At 39.9% G+C, this 26,672-nt stretch overlaps 3 protein-coding genes across 3 annotated transcripts; 2 read left to right on the forward strand and 1 right to left on the reverse strand.

The window, feature by feature from the left end:
• Positions 1–5,404: 5,404 nt before the first annotated feature.
• On the forward strand, positions 5,405–6,418 carry LOC134619255 (follitropin subunit beta-like). Its single transcript, XM_063465023.1, is given in 4 exon segments — positions 5,405–5,473; positions 5,634–5,802; positions 6,063–6,309; positions 6,312–6,418. Coding segments are annotated over 3 exon segments (516 nt in total). The 5' UTR covers positions 5,405–5,473; positions 5,634–5,640.
• A 533-nt stretch (positions 6,419–6,951) lies between these two features.
• LOC134618729 (mitochondrial glutamate carrier 1-like) lies at positions 6,952–11,387 on the forward strand. The gene is made up of 10 exons (XM_063464274.1): positions 6,952–7,062; positions 7,570–7,677; positions 8,094–8,219; positions 8,491–8,546; positions 9,057–9,147; positions 9,233–9,351; positions 9,460–9,655; positions 9,766–9,923; positions 10,028–10,103; positions 10,222–11,387. The coding sequence occupies exons 2-10, from the start codon at positions 7,655–7,657 to the stop codon at positions 10,379–10,381; spliced, it is 1,005 nt and encodes a 334-aa protein (XP_063320344.1). The 5' UTR covers positions 6,952–7,062; positions 7,570–7,654; the 3' UTR covers positions 10,382–11,387.
• Positions 11,388–12,392: 1,005 nt separating this feature from the next.
• On the reverse strand, positions 12,393–24,145 carry tspan2b (tetraspanin 2b). Its single transcript, XM_063464827.1, has 8 exons — positions 23,952–24,145; positions 17,979–18,081; positions 15,872–15,969; positions 15,697–15,771; positions 15,535–15,618; positions 15,362–15,418; positions 15,176–15,259; positions 12,393–15,090 (listed from the first exon to the last, which is right to left on the reverse strand). The coding sequence occupies exons 1-8, from the start codon at positions 24,018–24,020 to the stop codon at positions 15,025–15,027; spliced, it is 636 nt and encodes a 211-aa protein (XP_063320897.1). The 5' UTR covers positions 24,021–24,145; the 3' UTR covers positions 12,393–15,024.
• Between the last annotated feature and the right edge of the window lie 2,527 nt (positions 24,146–26,672).

Genomic DNA, 26,672 nt, shown 5'->3' on the forward strand with positions numbered 1-26,672 from the left:
GTACAATCATTCCAGAAAAAATAAATCATTAAAAGCCCCAAATTACCACGACTTTCATGCCAATGATGAGTGCATGTAAACTGTTGACCGCAACTGTATATAGAGTAGATTTGCATGTTTTTAAGAAAATATTTATTTAGATTATGATTACAAAATTACAGCAGTCACATTAAAAGATAAAAAAATAAATAAAATAATTGGTACTCATTTGGAATCAGATCTAAATATAAGAATTCCTGCCCATATATGACTTCACCCATCCAGCCACCTATCTATCCATCCAATCATCAGACCAGTGCTAATCCAGTTCACGATGGTAAGGAGCAAGAGCCTTCCCCAGCTGTCACTCGACAAGAGATGTAGTACAGCTTGTAGTACAGAGCAAAGACATACAATCATTTATATGAATTATATGACAAAAAAAATTGAACTCCAAATGAAATGATTGCAGCCTGGGTAAATATTAAAATGAAAAGAAAGCAAAATAAATCCTGAGATGGCTGGTAGTCACTCACAATCAGGGAGGTGGGGTGGAAGTAAAAATAAGGAGTGAGGAAGTGAGCTACTGTACATGTTACTGGTAAGCCCTCTGCCTCAACTAGGTTGATTATTTTAAGCACTGTGAGATTGATTTTGAGCCCCTGTGGGAGCCTTGTGGGTCTGTGTGAGTGAAAGTGAAGGTGCACACAGACAAAAAGGGAAGGTGGAATAAAAGTTAGGACAGGGAAGATCACAAAGGAGAGTAGAGGAGAAGTGGAGAAGAGCTGTCTAGAGGTGTTCTCCAGATTCCCGAGGTTCTTAATAAGTGTCTTCAAGGACACCAGAGATGATTTGGGTCAAATTAGTTTCTCTTCTTCCTTCCAAAAATGGCCCTAGTACTAAAAATCTCTCTGTTACCCAACTTAAAATAGGCTGATTGTAGGGAGCAAAAACCTCAGATGACAGAACATATTGAGCTGTTCGATATTCTCAAAAAACACAAATCGTTCTAAAATCAGCGTTAAGACATGGCACCTTTCTTTTCCATATTGGGTGGTAATTCAAAGGTGTTAGCAGCTGGTGAGAAAAGAATCATTTATAGATGGAAAAGCCCCAGAAAACAGATTATTACATGTTGTCCTTGGTGATACTGTATTTTCTGATTTCATTCATTGGAAATCTGGACTGTCTGCCAGTCCGGTTTTATTTCACATCTAAGCCCCCCCCCCATCAAGATGTACATCCACTCTTTATTTGTGGCTGTCTCTGTGTGTGAAGAGGACCTTGCCTTGACCATTTATTATATGACTGAGGAAGCAGGATGTTCACTGCCGCCTACGGAGCTTTCTCTGTGCACGTGTTTAGGAAAGCTATGCAGTTTAACAGCGACTCAGCCTCATTTTCTTCGTACGAAAACACAATAAATACCTTTTCTGTGGGCTCGGGACCAAATTTCCTTGCATGCCATCTGTGATCTGGCCATATTCATTTTACACCTGTTCCTCTGAGCATTGAGTTAATTATATCTCCTTGGGGTCTGGGAGCTTCATAAAACATTTCTGCTTGTGTGAATTATACTCTTCACCTTACAGCTGCCCGTGGGGGAGAGTTAAACAAGCTGATAAAATCACAAGATGCAGGAACACACGATTTCCCTCACAGCTGAGAAGACAAATTTGATACTGTGTTTGCCTGCCATCTAGTGTTTGAATACAATCACAGCTTTATATACACGTCTGGGTTTGGCTACTCGTCTTCTATTGTAGCCGATTTCAGCGATGTAGTCGTGATTGCAACAACTTCATAATGGAGCAAACATGAGTCTTTGATGTAGATCTTCTGAAAGCATTAGCTGAAATGTTATTTGTTAAATTCCTTATCTTGACAAAGGAAAGGTTTCCTATAAAGTCACTAACAACACTAAAAACAACCAACAGGTTGTACTCACACATTAGCTGAAGTTTTCAATCGAGGATTCCTGCTTATAATTTTTTTTCTCTGCGCTATAAAATACATTTTAAAAAGTCTTCTTGATCGAAATAACAATAATCGCAATGAAAGGCGTGTACTGAACGGCCCAGAATGCAACGGGGCGTTCATTACGTTCTTTTATTTAAATTAATTAAAATAAAATTAAAAACAATCTAAACATATTTGTGAATTATGTTTTCCCTCTGGGATAGTTCAAATTTTAACCCTCCTAAAATACTCGTTAAAGCAACAAATAAACCGTGATAAAGATTCCGCGCGCCTTTTTGACTGTAGTTATACCTGGTGCGCAGCGTTTGCTATTCCGTGGGAGGAAGCTCATTGAAGAGGTCACGTGCCGAGTGCTTGTCACTCTACCAATCACCTTGGGGAAGGTCTGAGAGACGAGCCAATCGTTGTCCTTGCAGGACATCACCTGAATCCGGGTGAGCGAGTGAACAGAAAGTATGGGTCAATAACAGCAGGTGTAGCAGGAGAAGCCGGTTGGCACGGTGGATGTATCTCTCTGATGACTTGGAAGCGCTCGCGGCTGGCGATTGAGTGCGATGAATGAGTTGGGGCAGATCTCCACAACCTAATTCAGACTACTCTCCCCCCACATTTTGCACAAATATTGAACATTCACGATCAAGGATCATGTGACTTGTGGGTCATTTATGTCCTCTTGATGACAGTAGACTTTTTTGGACTGTGGCACACGCATAAGACAAGATTGTGAACGCAAATCATAAATCTGCATCTCACATGAAATGCAGAGTTGTAGGAAATAGTCATATTCAAAATATTCACATCTCTCTGTGAGAGAGGGCAATGTAAACACAAGGTTAAAAAGGAAATGCTTCTGGATTTAGACACTGAAAGCTAAAGCATTTGTTTTCTCATGTATGTTAATGATGAACCATGAATGTTAATGTTTCTTAATACGCTTGTTTGGTCTTGCATTGGCCTATATTCACATGCAGTTTGTGCATATGACATTGATGAGACACAAGAAGTGCCAAGAACCTGTTTTTTATGACCCCTCACTATATTAGAGTCTGCATATGGTAACGTCTGCATTCTCAAATACTGCTTACATGTGCAAGTTATCATACAAAAATAAATGCATTTTCAAATGGAACACTTGAGGTGCACAGTGCACGACACTGAAAAATACTGGCATTGTAATTTAGGTGTCTTTACGGATGATGCACCTGTATGTAAAGTGTTTACTGTGGATTTTTATTTAATACTGCTGTTTTGTTTAACATGTAACCACTTAACTAAACTTTCAGAAAACAACGCCTTGGTCATATTGTGTCCTACTGTCCTTGGTGCACAGCTTCAGTTTTGCCCCCAAACAAAACCAGTTCATGTTTCTGCCCCACTTTTTAGCCTTATTGGAACACGAAGTGTTGCCCGCATGATCTTGAAACACAGAGCCACAGAGTTAAACCTAGAACACCATCTGGTGATGCCACGATGATAACAAACTCACAGAGTGGGTTGAACAGGAGGCAAAAGAAATGATCTGTCTATTGAGTTGGCCTACTCCAAGATGAGTTCTGGATCCTTCTATCTGTGTGACTGACTACTGCAGTTAACCACAGAACAGCAAACCAGCCCAGCAGCATCTGCTAAATCTCAAAACATTTTTAAGATTCCCATTGTAACCTACAGGTTAACCTGTAAGTTTAAAATATTTTAAATTGTTTAACATGCACACTTTCTGATTTTTCTGCGTGCTACTTGAAAGTGTGCAAACCTGTTTTTAGTTTTTTTTCTAAATGAAATAGTAGCTTTGTGTGCCAGTTCCATATACTATGGAAGGATTATTGCAAGTAGTCACAAAAGTAAATATTTATGTAATTAATATTGCTACTTAAGTAAGTTAACCCTGATCTTCACTAATCAGAATATGTACCGTGTAGTTTTAAACTGACACAGTAATGTCTGGAGAGAGATATGAATCAGTTTGATTGCTCTCTTCTCTCATACCTCATACAAATAATAATCCGCGGGAAAAAAGCGGGATGTGTGTCAGCACAGATAATTGGTGAACTTTCCACGACCCAGTTTGCTGTAATTATCTGATGGCTGCAGTATATAACTGCGACCGTCATGTTAAATGTAGAGCGAAAACAAAGTGACAATATCAGGGGCCAGGTCGCAAGAATAAAGAAGCTTTAATTGTCAGACTGCATGGTGAGTATAAGATGAATAATTTAATAAAAGAGTAGTTAATGTTTTTCAGGATGGATTTTATATGGTTTATCATAAGAAAAATGGAAGCTTAATCTAATCAAAGTTAGAAATACATTTACAGTTTAGAGATTTAACCTATAAGAAAAAGAAGCTACATTTGGGGGTTTCTCTGATGTTTATAATTATACACAAAATTGCATATTTTTCATTTAAATTTTATATCTCGGTTATTATGTAAAGTTGAGTCTTGAATAAAATGAATGAAGTTGTGAAGAATTTTGAAATTTATACATGTGCAGTTCTTTAAAATCCCTGCAGATTTAAAGGCCTCTCCTACATGTGTTGGCTGAACGTGTTTATTTACAACATTTAGTGAGGAAAAATCTGAGGGCACATGGCCACCTCTATTAAGAACAGATGGGAATTATGGGAGCATTAATGGCTTAGCTAAAGAGGCTATACCCTTTTTACCTTACTTGTAGGACACAGGCTGACCCAGCATCAGCCAGGCCAAACCAATATTAGCAATTACATTTACAGCAGAATTCATAAGTAAAATGATCTCCACTGAAAATGTAAAATGAGATTATTTCTGATTTTGTCTCCATTTGATTACTATTTGGAAGTTTTATACTTTTCTTTAATTGTTTTTTTGATTCATAAAGACAGAGGAATCTGTTTCTATAGTTCCACATTTTATAAATGATTTGTTTGCTCAAACATCATTATCATTAAGTACAACGAGTGAGCGTTCACTCTGCTAAATGAGGAGCTTACAATGTGTTTTACTGACACAAGTTTGAAATCACTTTTAAAAGGAGACTGAGTTTGAGGAATATTCTTTTACTCTTTCACGTCTCACGACCTAAAACGTGTGGAATCAGTCACATGGATCAGTTTTGCCCAGCCATACACGTTTGAGGGTCGGGGCTGGAGTTGTATAACTTGTTGTTTGTGGTTTGCACAGATGTTGTGGCAGCATTTTCAACCTGCAGTGATATTATGTAAGTATGACACTCAATTCGACCCCCAGTTTAACAACTGGTTGAGCCTGTATTCTTCACTATGACCTGTAAAAATGAACAATATACTGTTTCTTCGAGACACCGCTCACACAGGAACTCTAAACATTGCTGTCAGCTGACACGATTATTGGAATAATGATGTATACTAAAGTCTACTGGGGCACTCAGGGTGGATTAAGGTTTCCATAAAAGCGGATGGGCATCCTTTACAGTTTCAGATACTTACAGGGGAACCAAACTCGTCTCATCGTAACAGATTCTGCAATGAACTGACACTTCTGTAGTTTCAAGATAAGGTATAAGATAAGGTTATATGTCACAGTTTATTTTTTTCTCTTCAGTTTAGGTTTGCATGAAACTAAGCAAACATTGCATTGATAGTGTTCTGATTGCATCTGTTTATTTTGTTTTGTTGCATGTATCTTTAATTGTCCGTACATTCATATGTGTTTACAGATTTAGCATGCCTCTGTTTGCATTGAAATCCTTGCTGTTGTGTGTGCTGATGGTTGGTGCGGTGTATACCTGTATGCTGAAGAATTATACTTTATGGATTGAGAAGCAAGACTGCACCCAGTGCGTGGCCATCAACACTACTATCTGCAGTGGCTATTGTTACACCCAGGTGACAACTTCTGCACACAGTTACAGTTTTCATGGAAACTCTTCAACATTTGCTATATGATGTAAAAGTTAAGCAAACTGTATGATGGACATTATGAGAGTATCTGAGACAACAATAAATATGATGAAGGTAATGATGACATGTCAAACTGTAACACATTCTGCTGATTTGTCACATATTAATCATATAAAAATCTTAATGACATCTTGTTCTGTTCTCATTGAATATTGTTGTCATCAGCCTTGTTTCCTCATTTCCAGGACACTAATTTGAGGGGACGATTTGGGAGGACTTTCTTGATCCAGCGTAGCTGTGTTCCTCTTTCCTTGGTGTACCGGGCTGCCCATATTCCTGGTTGTCCCAAGGATGTCAACCCACAGCTGTATTATCCCGCAGCCCACTGCTGCAGCTGTAGGCGCTGTGACACACGCACACACCGTTGCGTCCGGACCAGCCGTATCCCTTATGATCAGTGCTTCACGACACTTGACAGTGTGAAGAAACAGAACCAGTCTGCTTTGGAAATCTCACAATATTCCAATACAAGCAGCAGCACGCTTGCACGGAAGTGATTCAGCTATTAATGAAAATGACTACGAGTGTTTCTGTGTGTTGATGTTATTGTAGTACATCTCTGCTCATGTTCTGTTCTCTAGTTTATTATGCATCTGATATTGCAATAAAACAGTCTGTTGGGCATGCAATACAGTTGTGATTTTTTTTTTGTCTTAGCATGTATGACTAAAAGTGTGAAATTACAATAAATACATTGAAATAAACAAATAAAAAATAAATTAAATTAAAAAAAGGCTAATTTGGTTACTGATTTGCTTAGCTTAGGGGGTTGGGTGGCGATAATTTGGGACGTAAATAAAATGGAACATGAACAGACCCAGTACAATACCTAACAATAGCAAGAATGATGGTTCCAGGAAATGGGTTCCTGCTATGAGCCAGCACGAACCATATCAGAGCCCTGGCAGCAGGATTACTAAGCTGAATATCAGAGATATAGTAATCCACACGTCTGACAGAAACGGTTATAAATGTTGCATCATGGTCTGTTTGTACCGCCCAGTTTTTAGAGAATCAATTTTTATTGGTTCCCAAGTCAGGTCTGAAGCGCACCTAGCTGTAGCTTGTCTCCTTCCTCTTTCTACTCATTCATTAATTTATTAACCGAAGACGATGACCGGTGGATATGAAGCAGCGTTAAAGTCTTTACCTTTATTTTAAGGCGTGCTGTTCCAGCTCTTTTCGGTAAGTAACCATGATTCTTTCGAATACAGCTCCGATGTTTTACTATATCTTTCACATCTAAATAAATTTAACAACCCGGGAAAAAAGTTGCAGGGCGGGTTAAAAAAAAACAACAAAAAGCAAAAAACTGTAAAGCCTTTGTAATTAGGCAGAGCAGATATAATTAACTTTCTAATTCAGATCACACGTTATTATGAGACGCAGTAGCTGTTTTGTTTTTTTTAATTTATGATTTTACCCATTGTATGAGTGTATGTTTGCAATCAAGACGCCTCGAGACAAGGAGCTGGATTCATCTGAAGTTACACACTGCAGATGGGTGTATGCTTGCCTTGAAAACTATTTGGATATTAGGATTGTGGTTTGATGTTGGTGGGTAACTGACCCTGATTTTAACTTGGCTGGTAATGCAGTGGGTGGAGAGTCAAATTTATCCTTGTATCTGCAGGGCCGGACTTTCCTCTATATATATCACCTTGAGATTATTTCTGCTCTTGCCTTGCTCAGTGTCTCTCAGGGACTCTCAGCCTGCTCTCCCTCTGCGGCCTCCTTTGTGCTAAAACAACTTCTGCACTCACCAAATTCAAGAACCATGGCCCAGCAACAACAGATAAGGTATGGACCTGTGCACCAAGTTATATGAGATAATAGGAACTAGGCATGTTCTAATTTGTTTTGTTTTTTTCAATCCAATAGACAATAAATACAGAATAAAAAAATAATAAATAATAAACACAGAATTTGCCACCTGTTTTTTTGCTCTTGTGCCGATGTGTAGCACTTTATTACAGTTATATGTGATTTGTTTGCTTTACTTTGTCAACAAGTTATTTTCTATAGCTTCTACAAAGAGATACACTAGTATGGGTCACACACCAAAAAGCATAATGAGTTGCTTTCATATTACTTCAGCTTAGTTTGAGCAGGTTTTCTCGCCTCGCCTGTCAACGCCCTTCTTTGTGTAACTGCAGAAATGGTGGGAAAAAGAATGATTGTTTTGTCCTTGTCTGTTGCGACTTGCCTTTGTACAGTCTACCAGCCAAACTGATCAATGGAGGGATTGCAGGCATGGTAGGAGTCACCTGTGTGTTCCCAATCGACTTGGCCAAGACCCGCTTGCAGAACCAGCGCAGTGGGCAGCAAATCTACAAGAACATGTAAGACCGGCACCTGCCAAATGAAAACTCACTGATAGTTTGAGACAACCCTAGTATAATTTGTATCTTCATAATCCAGTGCTTCTTCTTCTTAAAAATGCATGTTAATACATTATTGTTTCTTACTATGCAAGTTCTTGGTCTTGTTGCTGTGTCATCATTATGTTTCAGTGACACTTAAGCCCTCTTATGTTGTAATTACACCATTCTGCTACACTGAATGATAACAACCTTCACTGTGAATCTCATGTTTCTCTTTGTTTCTCATCAGGATGGACTGCCTAGTGAAGACAGTTAAATCTGAAGGGTACTTTGGCATGTACAGAGGTAATACTTGTCCATACTTGCAATTTTTCTAAGTGATTGTTTGCCCCAAAGTCCTTTATCTAGTTTTGCAAGAACTGACATTACTTATGTTGGCAGATATATATAAAGGCAAAGAGATCTATGACATATTTTAATTGCCTGACCTTATTTGAAATTAGTGGAACCAATACAACCAGACTGGGTAATTTAATAAGACGCACAGATGCTGAGTCACATCTCAGTGTTGGATCAAAGCCTGAGTAAACTGGCCCATTAATGGTTTAGTGCAAGGCAGCGAAAAATGCAGTCAGTTGTGTGTCACAGTAGCTTAGTGGCAGGCTATTTTGTTCTGTTGCTAAACATTTCCATTTTGCTTTGCACATTCCTACAGTTAGGATATTTTTTATACTCCTGTTTTCCTGCACTGGAAAATGTGCTGTCAGACTGATGAGTTAATATGTTTCAGCAAGAGTGTCTGCACTTTTGCTTCATTAGGAGTAAGTTTGTCACAAGCAGGTTTTGTTGTTGCAGGTGCTGCAGTAAATCTAACCCTGGTAACCCCAGAGAAAGCCATCAAACTAGCTGCTAATGATTTCTTTCGCCACATGTTGAGCAAAGATGGGTGAGTAGCACTTAATTAAGAACATATTAACATCCAGTGTCATTCTTATTTATTTTTTATCTAATCTACGTGTTTGGGTCCTTAGTGGTAAGTTGACAGTGTTCAAGGAGATGTTGGCGGGATGCTGTGCGGGGATGTGCCAGGTCATTGTCACCACACCCATGGAGATGCTCAAGATCCAGCTGCAGGATGCAGGCAGGATAGGTAAGACCATCTACATCTGCAAATCATTTGCAAACCCCCCCAAACAAAACTGGTGTTTGGGGGTGTTTTAGCTCTTAAACACATACTTAGATTTCCTGTTTCTGCCAGCTGCCCAGCAGAGAGTGATGCCCACTGTTGTAACAACTCTGAAGATGGGCGGGACCAGTGCAGTTCTTAGCCGTTCCTATAACACCATCCCTGGGCCTCAAGCCATGCGAATTTCTGCCATACAGATCACCAGAGAGCTGCTGAGGACCAAGGGTGTTACAGGACTATACAGGGGTCTTGGGGCCACATTGATGAGGTGAGATGTGATTTGCAAATGTATTGCCATATCACATATGCTTAATTAACCAGTTTTACATCTTTCTGTCTATCAATCCAAACATGTTTGTTTGTATTTTATCTTTTCAGGGACATCCCATTCTCTGTTGTGTACTTTCCTCTTTTTGCACATGTGCACCAGCTTGGCCAGCATTCATCTGACGACCCATCCGTCCCTTTCTATTGGTCCTTTTTGTCTGGCTGCTTGGCTGGATCCATTGCCGCTGTGGCTGTCAGTCCTTGTGATGGTGAGTGACTAATTTGGTGCACTAGGAAGTAAAGTGACATTTTAAAGAAAAACATCATTTTAATTATATTATTTGCATAATTTATAATTTTCTGTCTCATGCAGTTGTCAAAACAAGGCTCCAGTCACTCAGAAAAGGAACTAATGAAGAAACGTACAGTGGCGTAGTGGACTGTATCAGGTAAACATAGCTTAAATCATAGCTTTGGATTCTCAGCAACACCAGCAAACATTTTGCTTGGGTTGGCCTCGATAGCATAAATCAAAGACTAATTCTGGGCTCGTCTTGTTAATTGCAGGAAGATCCTGAGAAAAGAGGGTCCTGGAGCTTTCCTCAAGGGAGCTACTTGCCGGGCCCTTGTCATAGCCCCACTCTTTGGCATTGCACAGGTTGTGTACTTTGTGGGTGTTGGAGAGTTCCTGCTGGGGTACACACCCTACAACATCTGCTCTGCATAAAAAAAAAAAAGCTGTTTCCAACCTTTGCTGGTTTATTAAATTACAGCAGCTATGCCCTGAGCATAGCAATGGATCCAGCTCTTTGTGTACCTTCTTTATTGTTGGAGGTTTCGAGTAAAATGCTAAATGGATCATAGATATGCCATTCATTTTAAAATGGTCTAAAAAATATGCCTTTAGCATGAAGATCTCTTTTTTTTAAGAGACTGAGGTTGAAGTTTACCAGTCTATGTGCTTCAGTGGATCTTTCTGGGTATAAAGAGAGCTTTCCTCACTTTTGCCCAGAGCTCTGCTTCGGGGGCACCAGACTATTCACTGCTTTCTTAGCTTTACTCCATCACCTGCCTTTCATTGCAACCCTAATCTGGTTTTCCATCTAACTGCTCTATCTTGGCAACTATGAGGTGATGGTATTTAATGTTATAAAGAGACACAACTGTGCCAATTAGCATAAAACAATAGTGGTAGAACATTTTTACTTCGCTTCCGTCCTGTTTTAAGAGGATAAATAAAAAAGGGGCATAACCTCTTCCCAAATTCTGTCATCTAGGGATGTTGGTTTAGAAAAGATGAAGAAGAAATGTTTGGTTAAGAGGTCTCCTGTTCCCCATTCTCGCACCACATACACTACTTTGTGATTGATCTAAAGTTAATTTTTGTTTTGAGCGCGCACTGTGAATCTCTTCTATGGCAGCCTACACAACTCTGTGTATTTTTTGTTTTGTGTTTTTTAACTCTGCAAATAAAGCCCAACAAGGTCACCTGCAGCTGACTTTAGAGAACCACATTTTTGTGGTAAAGGAAATGCTGTTTGGAAATGGTAATGGTAAAGACTTTATTGATGGATTCATTAGGCATTTGGGACCAAACTTGTGGAAGAAAAAAGGTGCTACATGACCTACATGTAGCCATGTTCTCTTAGCAGGGTTTTTTTTTTCCAGTTTTCTCAAACTGTGCAAAGTTGAGCTAAATTAGAGCAGTTTTTAATTTGAACGTTTTTGAGCCACATGGGAAAACAATTTATTTTTCGTGTTCTTTTTAGAATCATACGTGTAAATACATATGTCTAAATGCTGAATAAATGTCTGTAAATGCAGCGTTTATTTCTGTTGTTTGTGTTGAGTGTGTGTGGCTTGAAGTGTTGAATTTTATAGTCTATAATCACTCGCTGATTAGAGCTATGGGAAACAGGCAGCAAATTAACTTCAGATAATTTAATATTTTTTTTAATGTAAGCCTGAAAGGTGTTACCCTACTCCTTTACACATGCACCACAAGCGTGGTTCAGATTTTGGCAGTAAAAGTGCTCGTACTGCAGTGTTGAGGTAATTTCACCCCGGGCAGTCCTTGAGCCAGCTGAATTGCACACATAACTATACCCTTAACTTAATATCCAGCTGTCCTTTAAGATCAAGTGCAGAAATGTGAACCTCTGACATGAAACTCATGCAACTAAATCTGGAAACCTACTTAATCACTGGGGATTTTACTGGTTTTCCTGGGGATCACCAATTGCTTCTAAATTGTGCAGTGCTACATTTAGAAACTACTAAATTATTTGCATTTTATTTTCTAAAGGAGCTTTGCTATTGTCAGCATTTCTCATGATGTGAGGTAAAGATATCGCTACATTTAGAGCACATCCAGGAAAATGCTGCAGATGGATTTCATTAATGGAAATTGTTAGAAGTGTGCCGTGAGTGTGTCACTGACACCCTGCGTGAACTTGTGGACCAATCCCAAGATATTAAACAACAATCTCACACACTTTAAAGCTTTCTGGCAAAATTTAAAGTGTATGTGCAAAAAGAAACTTCAATGCTTTTAGAGTTTATATAATTTCATATAAACTTGTATCTGCTTTAATCATCCACATACAATTGTAAATCTACTACCACTGAACACTTTTTCAAAAGAAATGGCCAATAATGTCCTCCCTGTGTGAACTTGTGCAAATGTCTGTGATGTAATAATGGAAGGATAGACACATGAAGCTCTACAAAACCTTTAAAAAGCTTTATTAAACTTCAAACACCTATATTCCTGAGAGGCCTGGAATGGTATCAAAATAAATTAACACACAATCATCTATGAAAGGCTTGACTGTGTACAGAGTTTTTTTTGTTTTTTTTTTGAGGTGCACAGTGTGTTACATCTCCAGATTTGCTCTAACAAATATAAATGAGGAAGACAGCAACAGATTGGTGGCTTTAGTAGCAGTAAACTGTGCCTCTGAAGTGACAGTCTGGTGATAGTCCTGTGTTACTTCAGTCTTCAGAGTAAACACTGCCTACTGGCAATCTGAAGTGGTTATCAAGTCTCACTTGTTTTTCATCGCTTGTGCCACATTACAATGCAATGGAGAAAAAAAACAAAAACACAAAGAATAGTAATATTGACCAGCACTTATGTCTAACGCAGCTTGATTGTTGGAACTTAATCAGCATTAAAATGATTGTTTTGAGTCCTCATTACAGAATTCCTTGGTACCAAAAGCCTTTTGAAATATTTGGCAGGAAAGTCGTTGCTCGCACCACGTCAGCTTCCTTGGCTGAGCTCGAGTTGAACGCAACACTGTGAAACACACCATAAAATGGCGAGTCGAGCCCCGTCTGCTACTCGTCGAATACGTTTGACAGCTAACTGCAGTCCAAGTCTACAGACGTGCACGCTTTTGCTACATTTATTCACTACGTTCAGCTCACCGAATAGCTTAAAGAAAGGCACATCAATAAGACGCTGTTCGAGCTGTGTGGATTTGCTTTGACCTTTACAAACAATCTCGTCACTATTACACTGTACAGCTACTGCCAACATCTGTCTAAACACAGCATGTTAAATAGTAACTATCACATTTAGCACAAATAATGTACAATAGAAAAAGAAACATATTTACATCCTACTGTCCTGCCTTCTGGAAAAAGTCCTATAGAATAAACAATGGCCTGATTTAACCTGGATAGGTGGAAACAATTCCAGGTTGAGTTGTCTATCCTTCCCTCCTAGACGCTGAGGTTAATGAACTGAGTCAAATATAGAGACTATTCTACTGCTTCTTTTTGAGGGTGGTGTAATTTTAAGGCACCGAGAGAAAACTGACGCAAGTGAGAAGACATCAGAGGCCTGGCTTAGATGAGCACATTTCACCACCACCAGTGCCTATTCTCAGCTGACTGGATAGTCCATGTTTAGCCTGTAAACATGACCGCTGGATCTGAGTCTTCTATACAGTGTCTGATGGGAGGCTTTATTACATAACAGATAATTTTCATTGGACCACACAAGATGCTTTTAAATGAAGTTAATATATATTCTTTTGGATTTGCAAAAGCACATTTGTGTAACTCTTAAGGTAGCCTTCATGCTCATTTCTGCTCAATAGAGGAATTTGGAGGAGTTTGGTAATCTGCCTAACTCATCAGGACACACCAGCTTGGGAATGTAGTACTTAAATTAGACAACATAATATGGTCGTATATGTACATTATGATGCAAAGTAACCTAGTTCTGCAAAGATATGAGAACAGAGTTCTGAGAAATACACTCACTTTCTTTCCAAGAGCCACATGACAGGATGAATGCGGCTTTCATATTTGTTAAATAGAAAGTTACATCCACAACTTAATTGTTTGAGAGGAAATACTGAACACATGGAAAAAAACAAACAAAAACTGAATCCTTCCAAAGGTAACAAAAAAAGTGTGAACACATTTTTTATGTTTCCTTCTTCTACGAGACGACATGTTTACTGTCTTCATTCTAAGTTAAGCTAATTGGCCACTGGCTATAATGTATGTTTATTGTATAGTCAAGAGAGTGGCCTCAATCTGTTCACTTAACTCTAAAAAGAAATCAGTTAGGTGGATTTCCCTAAATATTAACTAGTTCTTTAATAAGATCATTGGATTTTGGTCATTTAGTGTAACCTGTGTGGCTTGAGTGGTTCACGGAGTGTCCGCTCACACTGTGATGGGGCATCCCAATGGATGCCTGCTGGATCGAAATACAGCATGCATGAGTAACGCTCCACACCGATTCAACCAATCAAAACGGTCTCTGAGATGCAGAAATCTTTTTTAAGATTGTGGGCTCACGTAGCACAACATAGCTGTATTTGCGTGTCTGTGTGTGCATGTCTGTGTGTGTGTGTTTCTGTGCGCACAGATAAGCAAACTCAGCAGCTTTCACCTCAGATTGCTTTCTCAGGCTTAAGTTTCCCACAGCCCAGGGGTCAGTGTCAAGGCTGTGTGAAAAAGCTTTGACACTGCTGTGATAGTATGTGGGTTCAAAATTTGTGGTGGCCCAAAACGGCCATTAGGAAAAGCTATTTGACAGGTTGTCTGCTCCGCAATAGAATTTGTACTGTTCCCACTTGATATGTGAAAGTCTTCCTAGAATGCTGTGAAAGGTAGACTGTGGTACTTTGCTTTGGACTGGAAATAAATAAGCGACAAAACATACCAAAAGATCATTGCACAAGGGAGGGGATGAGCACTGTAGTGGAAAGGAATTTTTTCGAACATGTTCTACTTCCTGGCTCCCTAGGTGGTTGACAGACAGGAGATGACATTTAATACGAATTGCTGTACAGTCTTTACGGGCTGGATACAGAAGCAGGTCAGAGCAGAGGCCAAGGATCCATCTTAGATGACCTCCCTGCTGTTGCGAATGGCACAGCAGAGCACCATACTGAAAATCATCCCAATGATCTGTAGAGCAGAAAACAAAAATCATCTTATTATCAGTCATCACGTACGTATGTGCATTTCTGACTTTTCTCTTCTCCCTGCTCACCATGACACCAGCAATTCCTATGCCCACGTATCCGACGATGAAGAGTTTACTGTTGAAGAAGTCTTTGATGCCCGTCTCGCAGTCCTGCAGAGGAGATGTTTTGTAAGGCACCAGACTCATTCATTGGATATCAAAGCAGCCAAATTTAATTTCTGCTGATTGTATAGAGCTGCTCAAAGGTCTTACCCTGGTGTCTTTTTCAGCATCAGGGCATCGGTTTTCTATAGTTCCACAACAGCTCAGCTTAAAATGGGGAGAAAAAATATGAGAAGACAAGGCATGTTATAGGGAGCATTAAAAAAAGCAATGATTCTTTATATACATAGTTGATCATAATTGTATTCTTTTTCTATATGTACCACTTTCTGGTAAGAGAGGATCAAAGTGCCGTTGCTGTTTTCATTGTAGGTTTTTGCGTAGAAGTTCTGGACATCTTCAATTATCTGTGTAAGACAAGAAAAGTGAATTTGGACTATTCGTACTGCTTGCAGTTTTCAAAAACAGTGAAAAAATTAATGTACCGTGTCTTTGTTTAAGAATCCAAACACTCCTGCTGCCACCTCAGACCCAAAGATGATCAGCAGGCAGGCAAAGAACTGGAAAAAGGGATTAAGCGTTTACTACTTGGAAGTATAAAATGCCAAACATGCATTTCAGTTAGAGTTTTGCTTATGATTTGTGTGCATTTTTACTTACTGAACCCAGCAGGCACTGTGATTCTCTAACGGCTCCACAGCAGCCAAAGAAACCGACCAGCATCACCAGACCGCCGGCACCAATAAGTATGTACACACCTGGAGGAACATAAAAGGTTCTTGTTAATATTAATAGGAATCGTATACAAAAAAATTATTGTGTTTATGTTAACATGCTCAGCTTTTTCCCCACATCTTGTTCTTATGGTGATTAGGTTAGGTTACAGAGTCACCAAAAGGGGGCAGCATAGGACTAGGATTGTAATCTGAGTTAGTCGGTAGCTAGTGCCAAGGAAAGCAAACAGAGGCATTATAATATCTGATTGTACTGTTTGCTATGTAAATTGGTGCTTGGCCACATCCCTTTTCAAGAGTAGCCCTTCTTGTTGTGCCCTTTAATGGTGTCCTCAGTAAATACCCTTAATAGCAAAAGCCTGACTTAGAGGGAGGTCTAAGTGGATGCTTCATGTCATGCCCCTTGGCTAACCATTTAGTGTCTCATTAGGAAACATACAGTGCATCATGGGCTGGTCTGCAGGGAGGAACTCAACAGATCCGCTCCATGTAATCTCATGCAAGTGGGGTCTGTTGTGAGGCAACAGCTCCACAGAGGGTGGTTTAAGGGAGGGCGCATCAGCTCTCATGTTATATGGGGTCAGGTCAGAGTGAGACAGAGAGGTCTGGTTTCTCAAAGTAAGTGCAATACAGTAACCATGCAGGTTTTTCTTTAGTTGCCTGTAAAGAGTTTAGTTGACAGCAGGAGGTGTTAAATGTGCTGTCAATTAAGGATGGCTAATTAGCTTTTAACTTCTTCCATCTGGTGACAAGTGATGTTGCTGCTCGCACTGTGCCACAAGCTAAACAAAACTGTTGTTCTGTTTGGAAAATAAATAAATAAATAAAATACTGGAAATTGGGACACAGAGGAAAAAGGAAAATCTGATTTCCAGTATTTTATTTATCTTCTATCTTAAAAAATAATTTTCAACTAAAAATAAATGGTTTTGTGTGGGTTTGATGCTATGGAAACAAGCCTTAGCAACTGTTGAGGGTGCTCAGCTGTGCCTGTGGGTACAGCGCTCTCGCTGTCAAACCCATGTGTAGCACTAGACGCTCAGAGGACCCGACAGGGGCCACCCATTCAGTTAAATCAAATGGACGTCTGACTTCAGTTCACAGGCACTCTCGCAGAAGTGTTGAAATGCCTTAACAGTGTTATAGGATTCTGTAAGCAAATATTTCTCCCAGAGGTAGTCTACCATTACACTATGTTATCCTCCTAAGCAGTTTAGCTGTACTGGGAGAGGAAAACAAAATAGGAGTCAAGAGTAGAAGCATCTCTTTTCCTAAAAAGAAACCGCCAATATCTTAAGTATGACACAAACTATGCGTTCAGCACAGGAAAACCCTTGTAAATCCACTCCTCTCCTCCGCTTCAGCATTCAGCACTTTATTATTATGCTATGTCCAATTTTTGCTTCAAAAGTTTGCCATTTGCATGATGTAACTCTCTTTAATTGTCCATATATTCCTCCCCTCCTTCTCTTTCTTTCCATCTGGGCAGATTGACCGATTAAAAGGTGGTGCACACCCGTGCGAGTCCACTAATGTATTCACACTCTGTACCACAGTCACTTCCTGTTATTCCCACTCATCACCAGCATGAAAGTTTGCTAAATTAAAAAGTGTGGGAGACCATTTGATGCTTTAATAAGTTAATGCACATTTATCAAACAAGGGCACTCAATTGGCAAAGTTCCTGCCTTACTTCTCCATTTCTATTCCTAATATTCAGCTTAATTGTTAACAGAAACAGCAGACCTTCCCTTGACCCATTTAAAGTGATTTCCCAGCTGCATTTCTTTAAAACCCAAACCCAAACCGGACTTTACTAGAAAAACAACTCCCAGTGGTGACGAAAACACAATTTATCACATTCAGTTGACAACAAGCATTTTACAGAGCTTTTACCAAAACCTGTGGTAAATTAACCCACACATGTGTTAAATCAACAGCATTGTGCTGAATGTGATTCAGCGTATTGTTACACATTTATAACGTGCCAGACTTGGCTGTAAAGATGAGCGAAGGTGCGCTGTGGTACTCACCAATGAAGAAGGTATCTGGTGCCTTATCGCCGCTGAGCAGAGAAACAGTTTCTGGGTCGAAACGTAGCCACAGTCCCACTGCCAGAACGAAGGAGCCCATCAGCTGGATGGAGAAAGAATGAGAGGAGACATACCCTATATATAAATAAATGATAGAAAATAGCTGAGAAATGATGTGCTGCTTTAATAGTAACCAAACCCTCAAAAATACCAGATGCATTTAATGCACTGAGTTAAGATGTGCATAAAATTGCAGTATATTGGCAAAAATAAGCAGACTCTTGGATAGATTTTACACTGAACTATGTTTTTCATACAAATACTATCTTTTCTCTTGATCCAGTGTCACCGTTTTAAGCAAGGATCACAAAAGCACTGCTTTTTCCGAGCACTTTATTTTTTTTTCCATTTGCAAACCGGCTTTCTCCTTCCTCCTCTTGGTGTTCCTGAAAAACACAACAATCCCTTCACCCTCTTTATAAATTCAGTTTAAAGGAGTAAACAGGCTAACGTGTCACACTTTTGCGTGAAAATATCTGTCCACATTAAGGGTGGATCATCTGAGCATTTTAGCCCTGGAGCAGAGCAAATCCATCTTACGTAACACGGAAACACCCTTTAACGACCACTGGCTTCCCAGTGGGGAGAAAATGACCAGCTTGGCTGTGTGCAGCACTGTGGCACCTTGAGCTTAAACAGGCTCTCCTGTTTGTTTGGAAATGTGGTTACATGTCGCTCATATTTTCCTTCATCTAAACCTCTGTTACTATGTATTAAACAAAATCATACTCAAGCCTCTTACTTTCAGGGAGCGTTATACAGCAAGAAAGTGTTCTATAAGTGGTGTAAAGACCTTGAACTGTATGTATTTTTTCCCTTTTTACAGAGATGTGAGATAAATAGCAGAGGTCACTGTGGATGCTCCACTTACAGATCAATATAGAGAGGTTTTAATGATCGCTCAGCCCCCTGAGGCCCCCTGAGGATAATCCAGTCTAAAAACCTTCATGTTGAGCTTCAGAACAACAGTACCGACACGTGTGTGGGTGTTTGTGTGCACAGAGAAATAAAAAGATTTGTCTAAATTGTGAGTATTTAGGAGTCACATGGTTTCTTGGCATCCTAGTTCTAGAATTTAGGTAGACCAATGTTTGTGTGTCTGTTTATGTGTCCTCAAGCTCTGTTAGGTGAATTTATTTGGAGAAAGAAGCTCTGCTGCCAAATTCAGACAAAAACAAACTGTTCCATCTTAATGCTGCTTTTGGACCTTTTGTTTACTTTGCTCTTTCTTTTTTCCACTACTGAAACATTTTTTTTTAAATTTCTTTGCTTTGTATATCTAATCTTTCCCCTTATTCTGCTGACTCCTATCTCTCTTTCTTTCCACTTTCTTTCCACAGGTAGTATTTTACAGTGTTGGTTTAAAGTGAAGCCAGCAGCTCAGCTGTAAAGCATCGGAATGGGACAGGTGCTGGGAAGCCGGTTTCCTCCCGAATCGAGGATTTAGTGTGATGCGTGGTGATGTATGGGACAGCTGAGCTCTTGGGGTTTCAGGATTAGCAGGTCCAAAGTGATAAAGCACAGTGAAGTAAAGGCTGTAGATCTGCAGACTTACTGAACCAGGCTGGATTAGCGTGGAGAGGGGCTCTGGATCTATTTAACGGTGGTATTTGTCGGAACACCTGGTGCGATGGTGTTGGTGCAAAATGTGAAGTGATTACTGCTTCCTACTGAATTTTGTGGATATGCACACAGTGTTGTTGGAAGAGCAAGGCCATCTCAGGCTGCTGTAGATTGTGCTGCGGCTGTTTTGAAGAGCAGGTGGTTGGTTCTGAGGTTGAAAGAGGTTTGTGCTCATTACTGCTGTGATTGCATTTAAAAGCCTTTTTCAAAATCACATTTCAAAACACTGCAGTCAGTAGCTGCCACGCTAAATGCATTCCCATCATGAGCCGGACTATCCCAAAGGTCCCATTAATACCCTCTCTGCTTTCATATCCCCCTGGTTTACCCCCCCCCCCCCCCCCAACTCCCCTGCCATACCCCTCCCTTGTTTTCTGCTACCGCCCCCTGACTTATCCCCATGTAGCCCCCCTCCTTTAACCCCACCTCATCGCAGCCTCGCCCTCCCAATCTCACCAAAGGACAAAGACCCACTGTCTCCCTGTGACTATATGCATTAGTGCACAATAGGATGGAAACTGACAGACACAATGAAAGAGAGACTGGAATAGGGATGGGAGAGAGAAAAGGAGGGAGTAAGTCATTAGAAGACTTTTTTTTCTCCTCTGCTTGCATGCACAGACTACGGACACATTTTGTTCAGAGGCAAATATTAAAATCTCTCCAGTGTGTTCTGTATAGCCAAAGCCTCAAAAACACAGATCTGAGTAAAAAAAACACCAGTTTTTCCCTGTGTCCCCCCCCCCCTTCAGTACCAATGCCTTTTATGTCTGGATATTTGCAGGAACGGATGGAAATCTTAGTATTGGAGCTTTATTGAGGTCCTTTTACAGTTTAAGGCCTGCTTTTTAAAAGTGCCGTTACATAGTGTTTTTGTGAGGGGAATTTCCATGAAAACAGGGGCTGAGCTGACACAGGGCTGTGGTCTTGGTCAGAGACAGTCTGTGGCATTATCCACTTTCTAGTTCAGACAAAAAAAAAGAGGTTTACTGTATATTAAACCAAAAATAGTATATAAAAGTAACAAGAAAAATCCCTTTCAAACAATTCAAATCCAGCAGTAATTGGTTAAGCTTTTTTAAAAATAGTCTTTTGTCTAGTACATGTTTAGGAAAAAACAGAAGCAAGGGCACATTAAAAATGATGGGCAGCTGCAAAGTGTAAATAGGAGCGACATAATTATGGGTGGAGTAAATGCTATTGTACTCAGCCACAGGCGGGACTGGTGAAGTGCCCTGAAACACATCTACAAAAAGTGTTTTTTTAGGCGTTTTACCAGAAATCTTCAAAACAATGTCTTCTAAATTTATTCAGACAGTGGTCAAAGTATGAGTAACCTGCTCCAGCTGATGTGGCAGCAGTAAAGCAAACAAAAAATGTCAAATAACATCATGCCATACAAGAATTATGTAAGCTGGACTGTGATGCTAGAGCCAGTGGAGTATGACATTTACAAGGGAATTAATTGCTCAACGTGTCAACATGGCATACTAGTTTTTCTTGATCCCGTGTCCTTTAGGTTCATAAGCCACTTACTTTCCATCCACCCATCTATCCATCCATCCATCCATCAATTTTCTTAATCGCTTCAGCAGTTTGAGAATAGGGTGGCTTGAAGAGTTGCAAACTATCCCAGCTGACATTTGAATGTTTACTAAAGTGATGTCCCTTTAGCTTACTCTTACCCTGTCAGATGGTTCCTGTTCTGCTGCATGCGTGTTAAAAGTCCTACATATAAAGATTACCCCAGTGCTCTATTTTGTTTTTGTTTGTCTTTTAGTTGGTTGGTTTGGTTGCATTAAATAATGTATAAACATTCATGTAGGGGTTTTTTCAGTTCTCTTTGTACTGTTACATCTTGACTTTATGAGTCTTGTGGCTTTCATTTGCTTTGGATAAGGTCATTTCACTTCTGTGAAAAACTTGGTACTCTCCCTAGCAGGCTCTTTCATTTTCAATTAGAAAGAAAGTACATCTTCCTTTCTAATTTATTATGGGAAAAATATGTTTTTGCATTAATTTATACCACGATTTATAGAATGCAGATTGAAATGTTTGATATGTTTGATCCATGAAAAAGCAGCTGGCGCATACTTAGATCCTACTCTATTTAGAAATTGCATTGGATGCTCTTTAGATGTAAAAACAGGAGAACAAAACTTTCCCTCAATGTGATACCCAGTGTTACTAGCTCATTAGCTGACTCATAAGTAAAAACGTTGCTTGCAGTTTGACTCTGTGCATCAGATAAATGGTATCATTTGTAACAAATTGAGAAACTGTGGAAGAAAAAATTACAAGCACATGTGTGACCTTTTTAAGATGATAATCTCTGCACAAGAACAAGGACGTTATTTTCTGTTGGACTGATAACTGGTAAACTAAAGTTGCCTAGTGCACCTTTTTTGCATAACACTCTGAGACAGTGTTTGCCTTGTAGCCTTCTGTTTACCTTGCTGGCTTAATTTTTTACTAAATAGGGCAAAGAACACAGAGCAGACAAGGCAGCAAGGTACTGATGGTCTGTTTACAGAAGAAATATGGTGAAATATACACAATAGCTTGGCCTGCGTTTAATCAGTGGCCTTTTCTTTAACAGGGTTCTGCGGGAATCTCATCTCACCAGAATGGTGGGAGATGGAGTGTGTGTCTGTGTGTGTTTCATGTGTATAACTACAGTAATATCACTCTTTATATACTTGAGGTAAAAAAACGATTTATTTTCTGTTTAACGGTCTACAGTCAGAGTATTAGTGTTCAACCGTCAACTGGGGCTCACGAGGGGATTTCAAAGAAATCCTATTTGCTTTCAACATTCCCTTCTCTTCATCACTCACTCCATAAACAACAGAGAGGACTGCGGCCCAGCGGGAATTGGCGTGCAATGATTATGAGTGGTGGGTAATCAAGCAAACTAAAAACTGCAAATGAAGAATAGTTTCTGTTTTTTTTCTTTTTTTTCATTTGTAACACAAGCAGTCGGCATTCATCCACAGAGCACTCCAACACGCTCATACTGATCTGTTTTCTGTCTTTATCTGGGTCAAATTCAAGCCAACTGTCCCTCTTACACCATGTGAGCACGCACACACTATCCCTCTCAATCTCCCAATGACCCTTTTCTCTTCTATCACATTCACTGTCTGCCTCACTGTACATCCTCCATCTCTAAATCTTTAACTCTTGCCTATCAGACGGCTAACTCTTTCTCACTCTGTCATATCTCTCATTTTTAACCCTCGGCATGCAAGTGTCCACTCACAGGTGCCATCAAGCCAGGGATAGTGGAGTTTGCCAATGGTGGGACCAGTCAAATGTAGGAGAAGTGGGACTCATGCAAGCTTTGCTGCTTAGCCGGGCAGGAGCAGCAGCCTGAAATTATGCCATTGTCCTGCTGTCACAATAGATCCTTTCACAGGGCGCTCAGCGCCTGATCCACTCCACAGATGCTTGTTGGAAAAGTCTCTTTCACATGCGCAAAGATACACACACACAAAGAAACTTGTCCATGAGTGGTGAGTGTGAACAGCGGCATAAATAAAGGCAAAGTGCAGCCCAACACTCACGGTCACACACAAAGAATACCCACGGGGGGAGACCAGTGTTTTCTCGACTTGATCTTGTGCTTGTTTACCACTGTAAGGAATGAATAGCCAAAACTGTGAGGTTTATTCACATGTGGAAAGCATGTGCACAAGACAAAATAACACACCGATGTATATCCATCGTTGGCAGCCACCTGACTGTTTGTCTGAAGTAGCATGAGTTTATCTCTGAGTGCTGCTTTTAAAGAAAACAGAAGTGGGAGTAGAGCTTTTCTTGATTACAAGTCAGTTGACAGTTTGTGTTAATGAGGAAATACAGCACAGGGCGCAAAGAGCTCAGCTTGTTTTCCACGCTGCTGTGTGTCTCAATCTCTGTCCCTCTCTGCCTTTTCATTCAGTCTTCCTTTCAAAAACACGCTTCCCCGGGAAGAAGAAGGGGGGCGGGTTTTTCCTCTGTGGAAAATCTGATTTGAGACCGGAGAGCCAAAACTAAAAAAACCTCTAGCTGTCACCCTTTCAGCGCCACGCAGAATAGCATAAACCCATGCTGGAAGGCAACTAAATAAAGCAGATATTCGTGGGTGAAAACTGCAAAGCGCCTTTGCATCACCGCTAAAACACCACGTGGACACGAAAGTCTGCAGCGCGGAGTGAGAGTTGGTATTCCGCACTGCTGCACTTGCTCGTCGTTTATTTACGCGCAACTTGCATCTCATCAGCACCAGAACCGAAAACATCCACTTACCCAGAATATGAAGTTGAACACGAACAGCAGGTACTTCACGCATTTCATTCCTCCCTCCACCTTCCCCATTGCGACTGAATGACACTTTATGCTGTTTATCTCCGTAAAATACTCAGATGGTTACCCTGATTCAGAACAAAGAGGAAACAGCGGTTCAGCCCACAGCGACAGCACTTCAGCATCAAGAGACGCTGTCGCGGTAGCCTTTCTCTCTCTCTCTCTCTCTCTCTCTCTCTCTCTCTCTCTCTCTACCACACACACACACACACACACACACACACACACTGCAGGATCCGCTTAGACTCTTTCCAGACCGCCCCTTTCAATAATGCAGAGGGTGGCAGAAGGGGGGTTGAGACTGCTCAATAGGGACATGTTTTTTTTTTTTTAATTATTTGCCTGTAAACGGAGCCATCAGTTTCCCACAAACGGAATTAGGCTACTATTTTTTAATAAAATTTTAATGTTTTAATGTTTATTTTTATATTTAGCTTTGTATACTTATTTGCTGTTCTTTGTTTGAAATGTATCGCATTCTACATAATGGCAGCCTACCTTCAATGTGGAAAGTAAAATATACAATAAAGTCCCAGATAAAGATAAAAAAAAAAAAAAACTGGTTGGTGATTAGAAATGGGTATTAATTACATTACTCAAAATGTTTGTTCAATGTTTGTTTCAATTCAGTCTTTAATCAAACCGGGAGTTGCCTCAAGGCACTTTATATTGTAAGGTAAAGACACTATAATGATAGAGAGAAAACCCCAACATTCAAATGATCCCCTTTGACGGAACACTTGGTGACAGTGGGAAGGAAAAACTCCTTTCTAACAGGAAGAACCCCCTGGCAGAATCATGCTCAGGGAGGGTCAGCCATCTGCCAAGACCGTTGGGAGTGACGGGAGGAAGACAAGAGAAAGAATACACTGTGGAAGAGAGCCAGAGATGAATAATAACTAATGATAAAGAGTGGTGTGTAAGCACATTCCACGGAAACACTTTGACCACTCTGACCGGGCCTCTCTTTCAGCTAGCTGTGCTTTCAAAAAATAATTTTGAAAAAGATGAAAAAAACTTGCTGAAACTCAGAAATTCAACAGTTCTTAAAACATGTTTTTGATGACATGAATTTTATGTTGTTTGCATTAATTCCTATTCATAACACCTTAGGCTTATCAAAAGGTTTGTTATGCACACATGAAGTATGGGGAAAAGCAAGTAAACAAAGGAAGTATGTCTCTGCAGCCATTAAGTTTAAAAGCATGTTTCATCAGTTTATTGTTGTAATCACAACAGATAACAAGATTTACTCAAGATTTCAGCAACAGCCACGATAGTGTTGGGCCATTTCCTATCTGCAATCACTGAGGCTTTCCCAAACACTTCCTGTAAACCCAGAAAGAGTATGTACCAGTTTAGGCCTGGTGTAGAAAGAGATGGGTAAAAAACATAAAATAAAAATAATTGTCTGATAATATACTGACAAGTTTATTATTTATTCGTTGCTAAGTTACTATTTCTAAATTTCAGTGAATGGCCTGGGGGCTAACAGACAGTTTCTATCCTTAGTTGCCTGTGGTGCTTAATCTAATCCTGGTGGGATGAGTTCATACAAGTTCATTTTTCTTCCTACTCACATAAAATATGTCAACATATTGCCTTTTAACAGATGTCACTAAAATCTGTTTAAATAATTAAGTGAAGACACTTTTCAAACAATATATTACGTACAATATAATTTATGGCAAAATAATATATAATAATGGAAATTACTAAGTTAGGTAACCAGTTCAGGTTGTTAGTGTTCTTATTTTTATATTGCAGCTGGATCACTGGGTCAAAAGAACCATTATTGTATAATTAACAGACTTATATGTGCAGGTAATGAAATGGAAAGAGCAGCTCGTCTGTTGGATGTTTGTCATCGATGACATGTAATAACTGCAGAGCAGCACCATATTCAACATATTTTCCATACAGCTATTGGAAGCAGGGAGAACAGCCAAAGAAAATTATTTATGTCTTTTTTTATCAGTGGCAGTCAGGCACTGGTCAAAAAAATGTCCTTATAGTGGAAACAAAGTGGTCTGCCAAGCTGAAGGGAAGGCAGAATCAGATAGAACTGACATGGTAGAGATTTTAGAGAAAACATGCAACTGTTTCCAGTCATTCGCATGTGCATCTGTCTCAAAACTGAATCAGTTAAAAACCCCTATTTCTGTTCTGAGACCCATTAGAGGAACTGTGGAAGATGAAGAAACCACAACAAAGCTTACACTGGACACTTTTCAGAGCAGCTCCAAAAGTGGAAAGGCTGATAAGACCGCTCAGTCCCAGCTTGTTCGCTATTGTTGGCTGTTAGTGGCTCAGTTGCTATGCGGTTCCAAACATGTGAACATGAAAAGTATGTGCAGGTCATAGCCTCCACTAAAATAGATAACAAATGACCCACTGGATCATTTATAGCTCAACAAGATACTTAATGGGTCAATCATTGAGTTGACATGATCTATTGTGGCTCTGGTATTTCAAGATGACTGACAGGTTTGACTTTACTTGGAAGTCAGGCGTGTATAAGTCGAGTCTTTTTAGAAGCATGTTGTCATCACTGTTATTGGCGTTCTATTGTAAGCAGATCATACTTTTTTTTTCTTGTTTCTTGAATGTGTGGGATCATTAAGAGCAGATGTTTGCCCATTGTTTCATCCTTGTCTGGATGAA

Source organism: Pelmatolapia mariae, linkage group LG20 (genome assembly GCF_036321145.2).
Source record: "Pelmatolapia mariae isolate MD_Pm_ZW linkage group LG20, Pm_UMD_F_2, whole genome shotgun sequence".
Classification (NCBI taxonomy): Eukaryota; Metazoa; Chordata; class Actinopteri; order Cichliformes; family Cichlidae; genus Pelmatolapia; species Pelmatolapia mariae.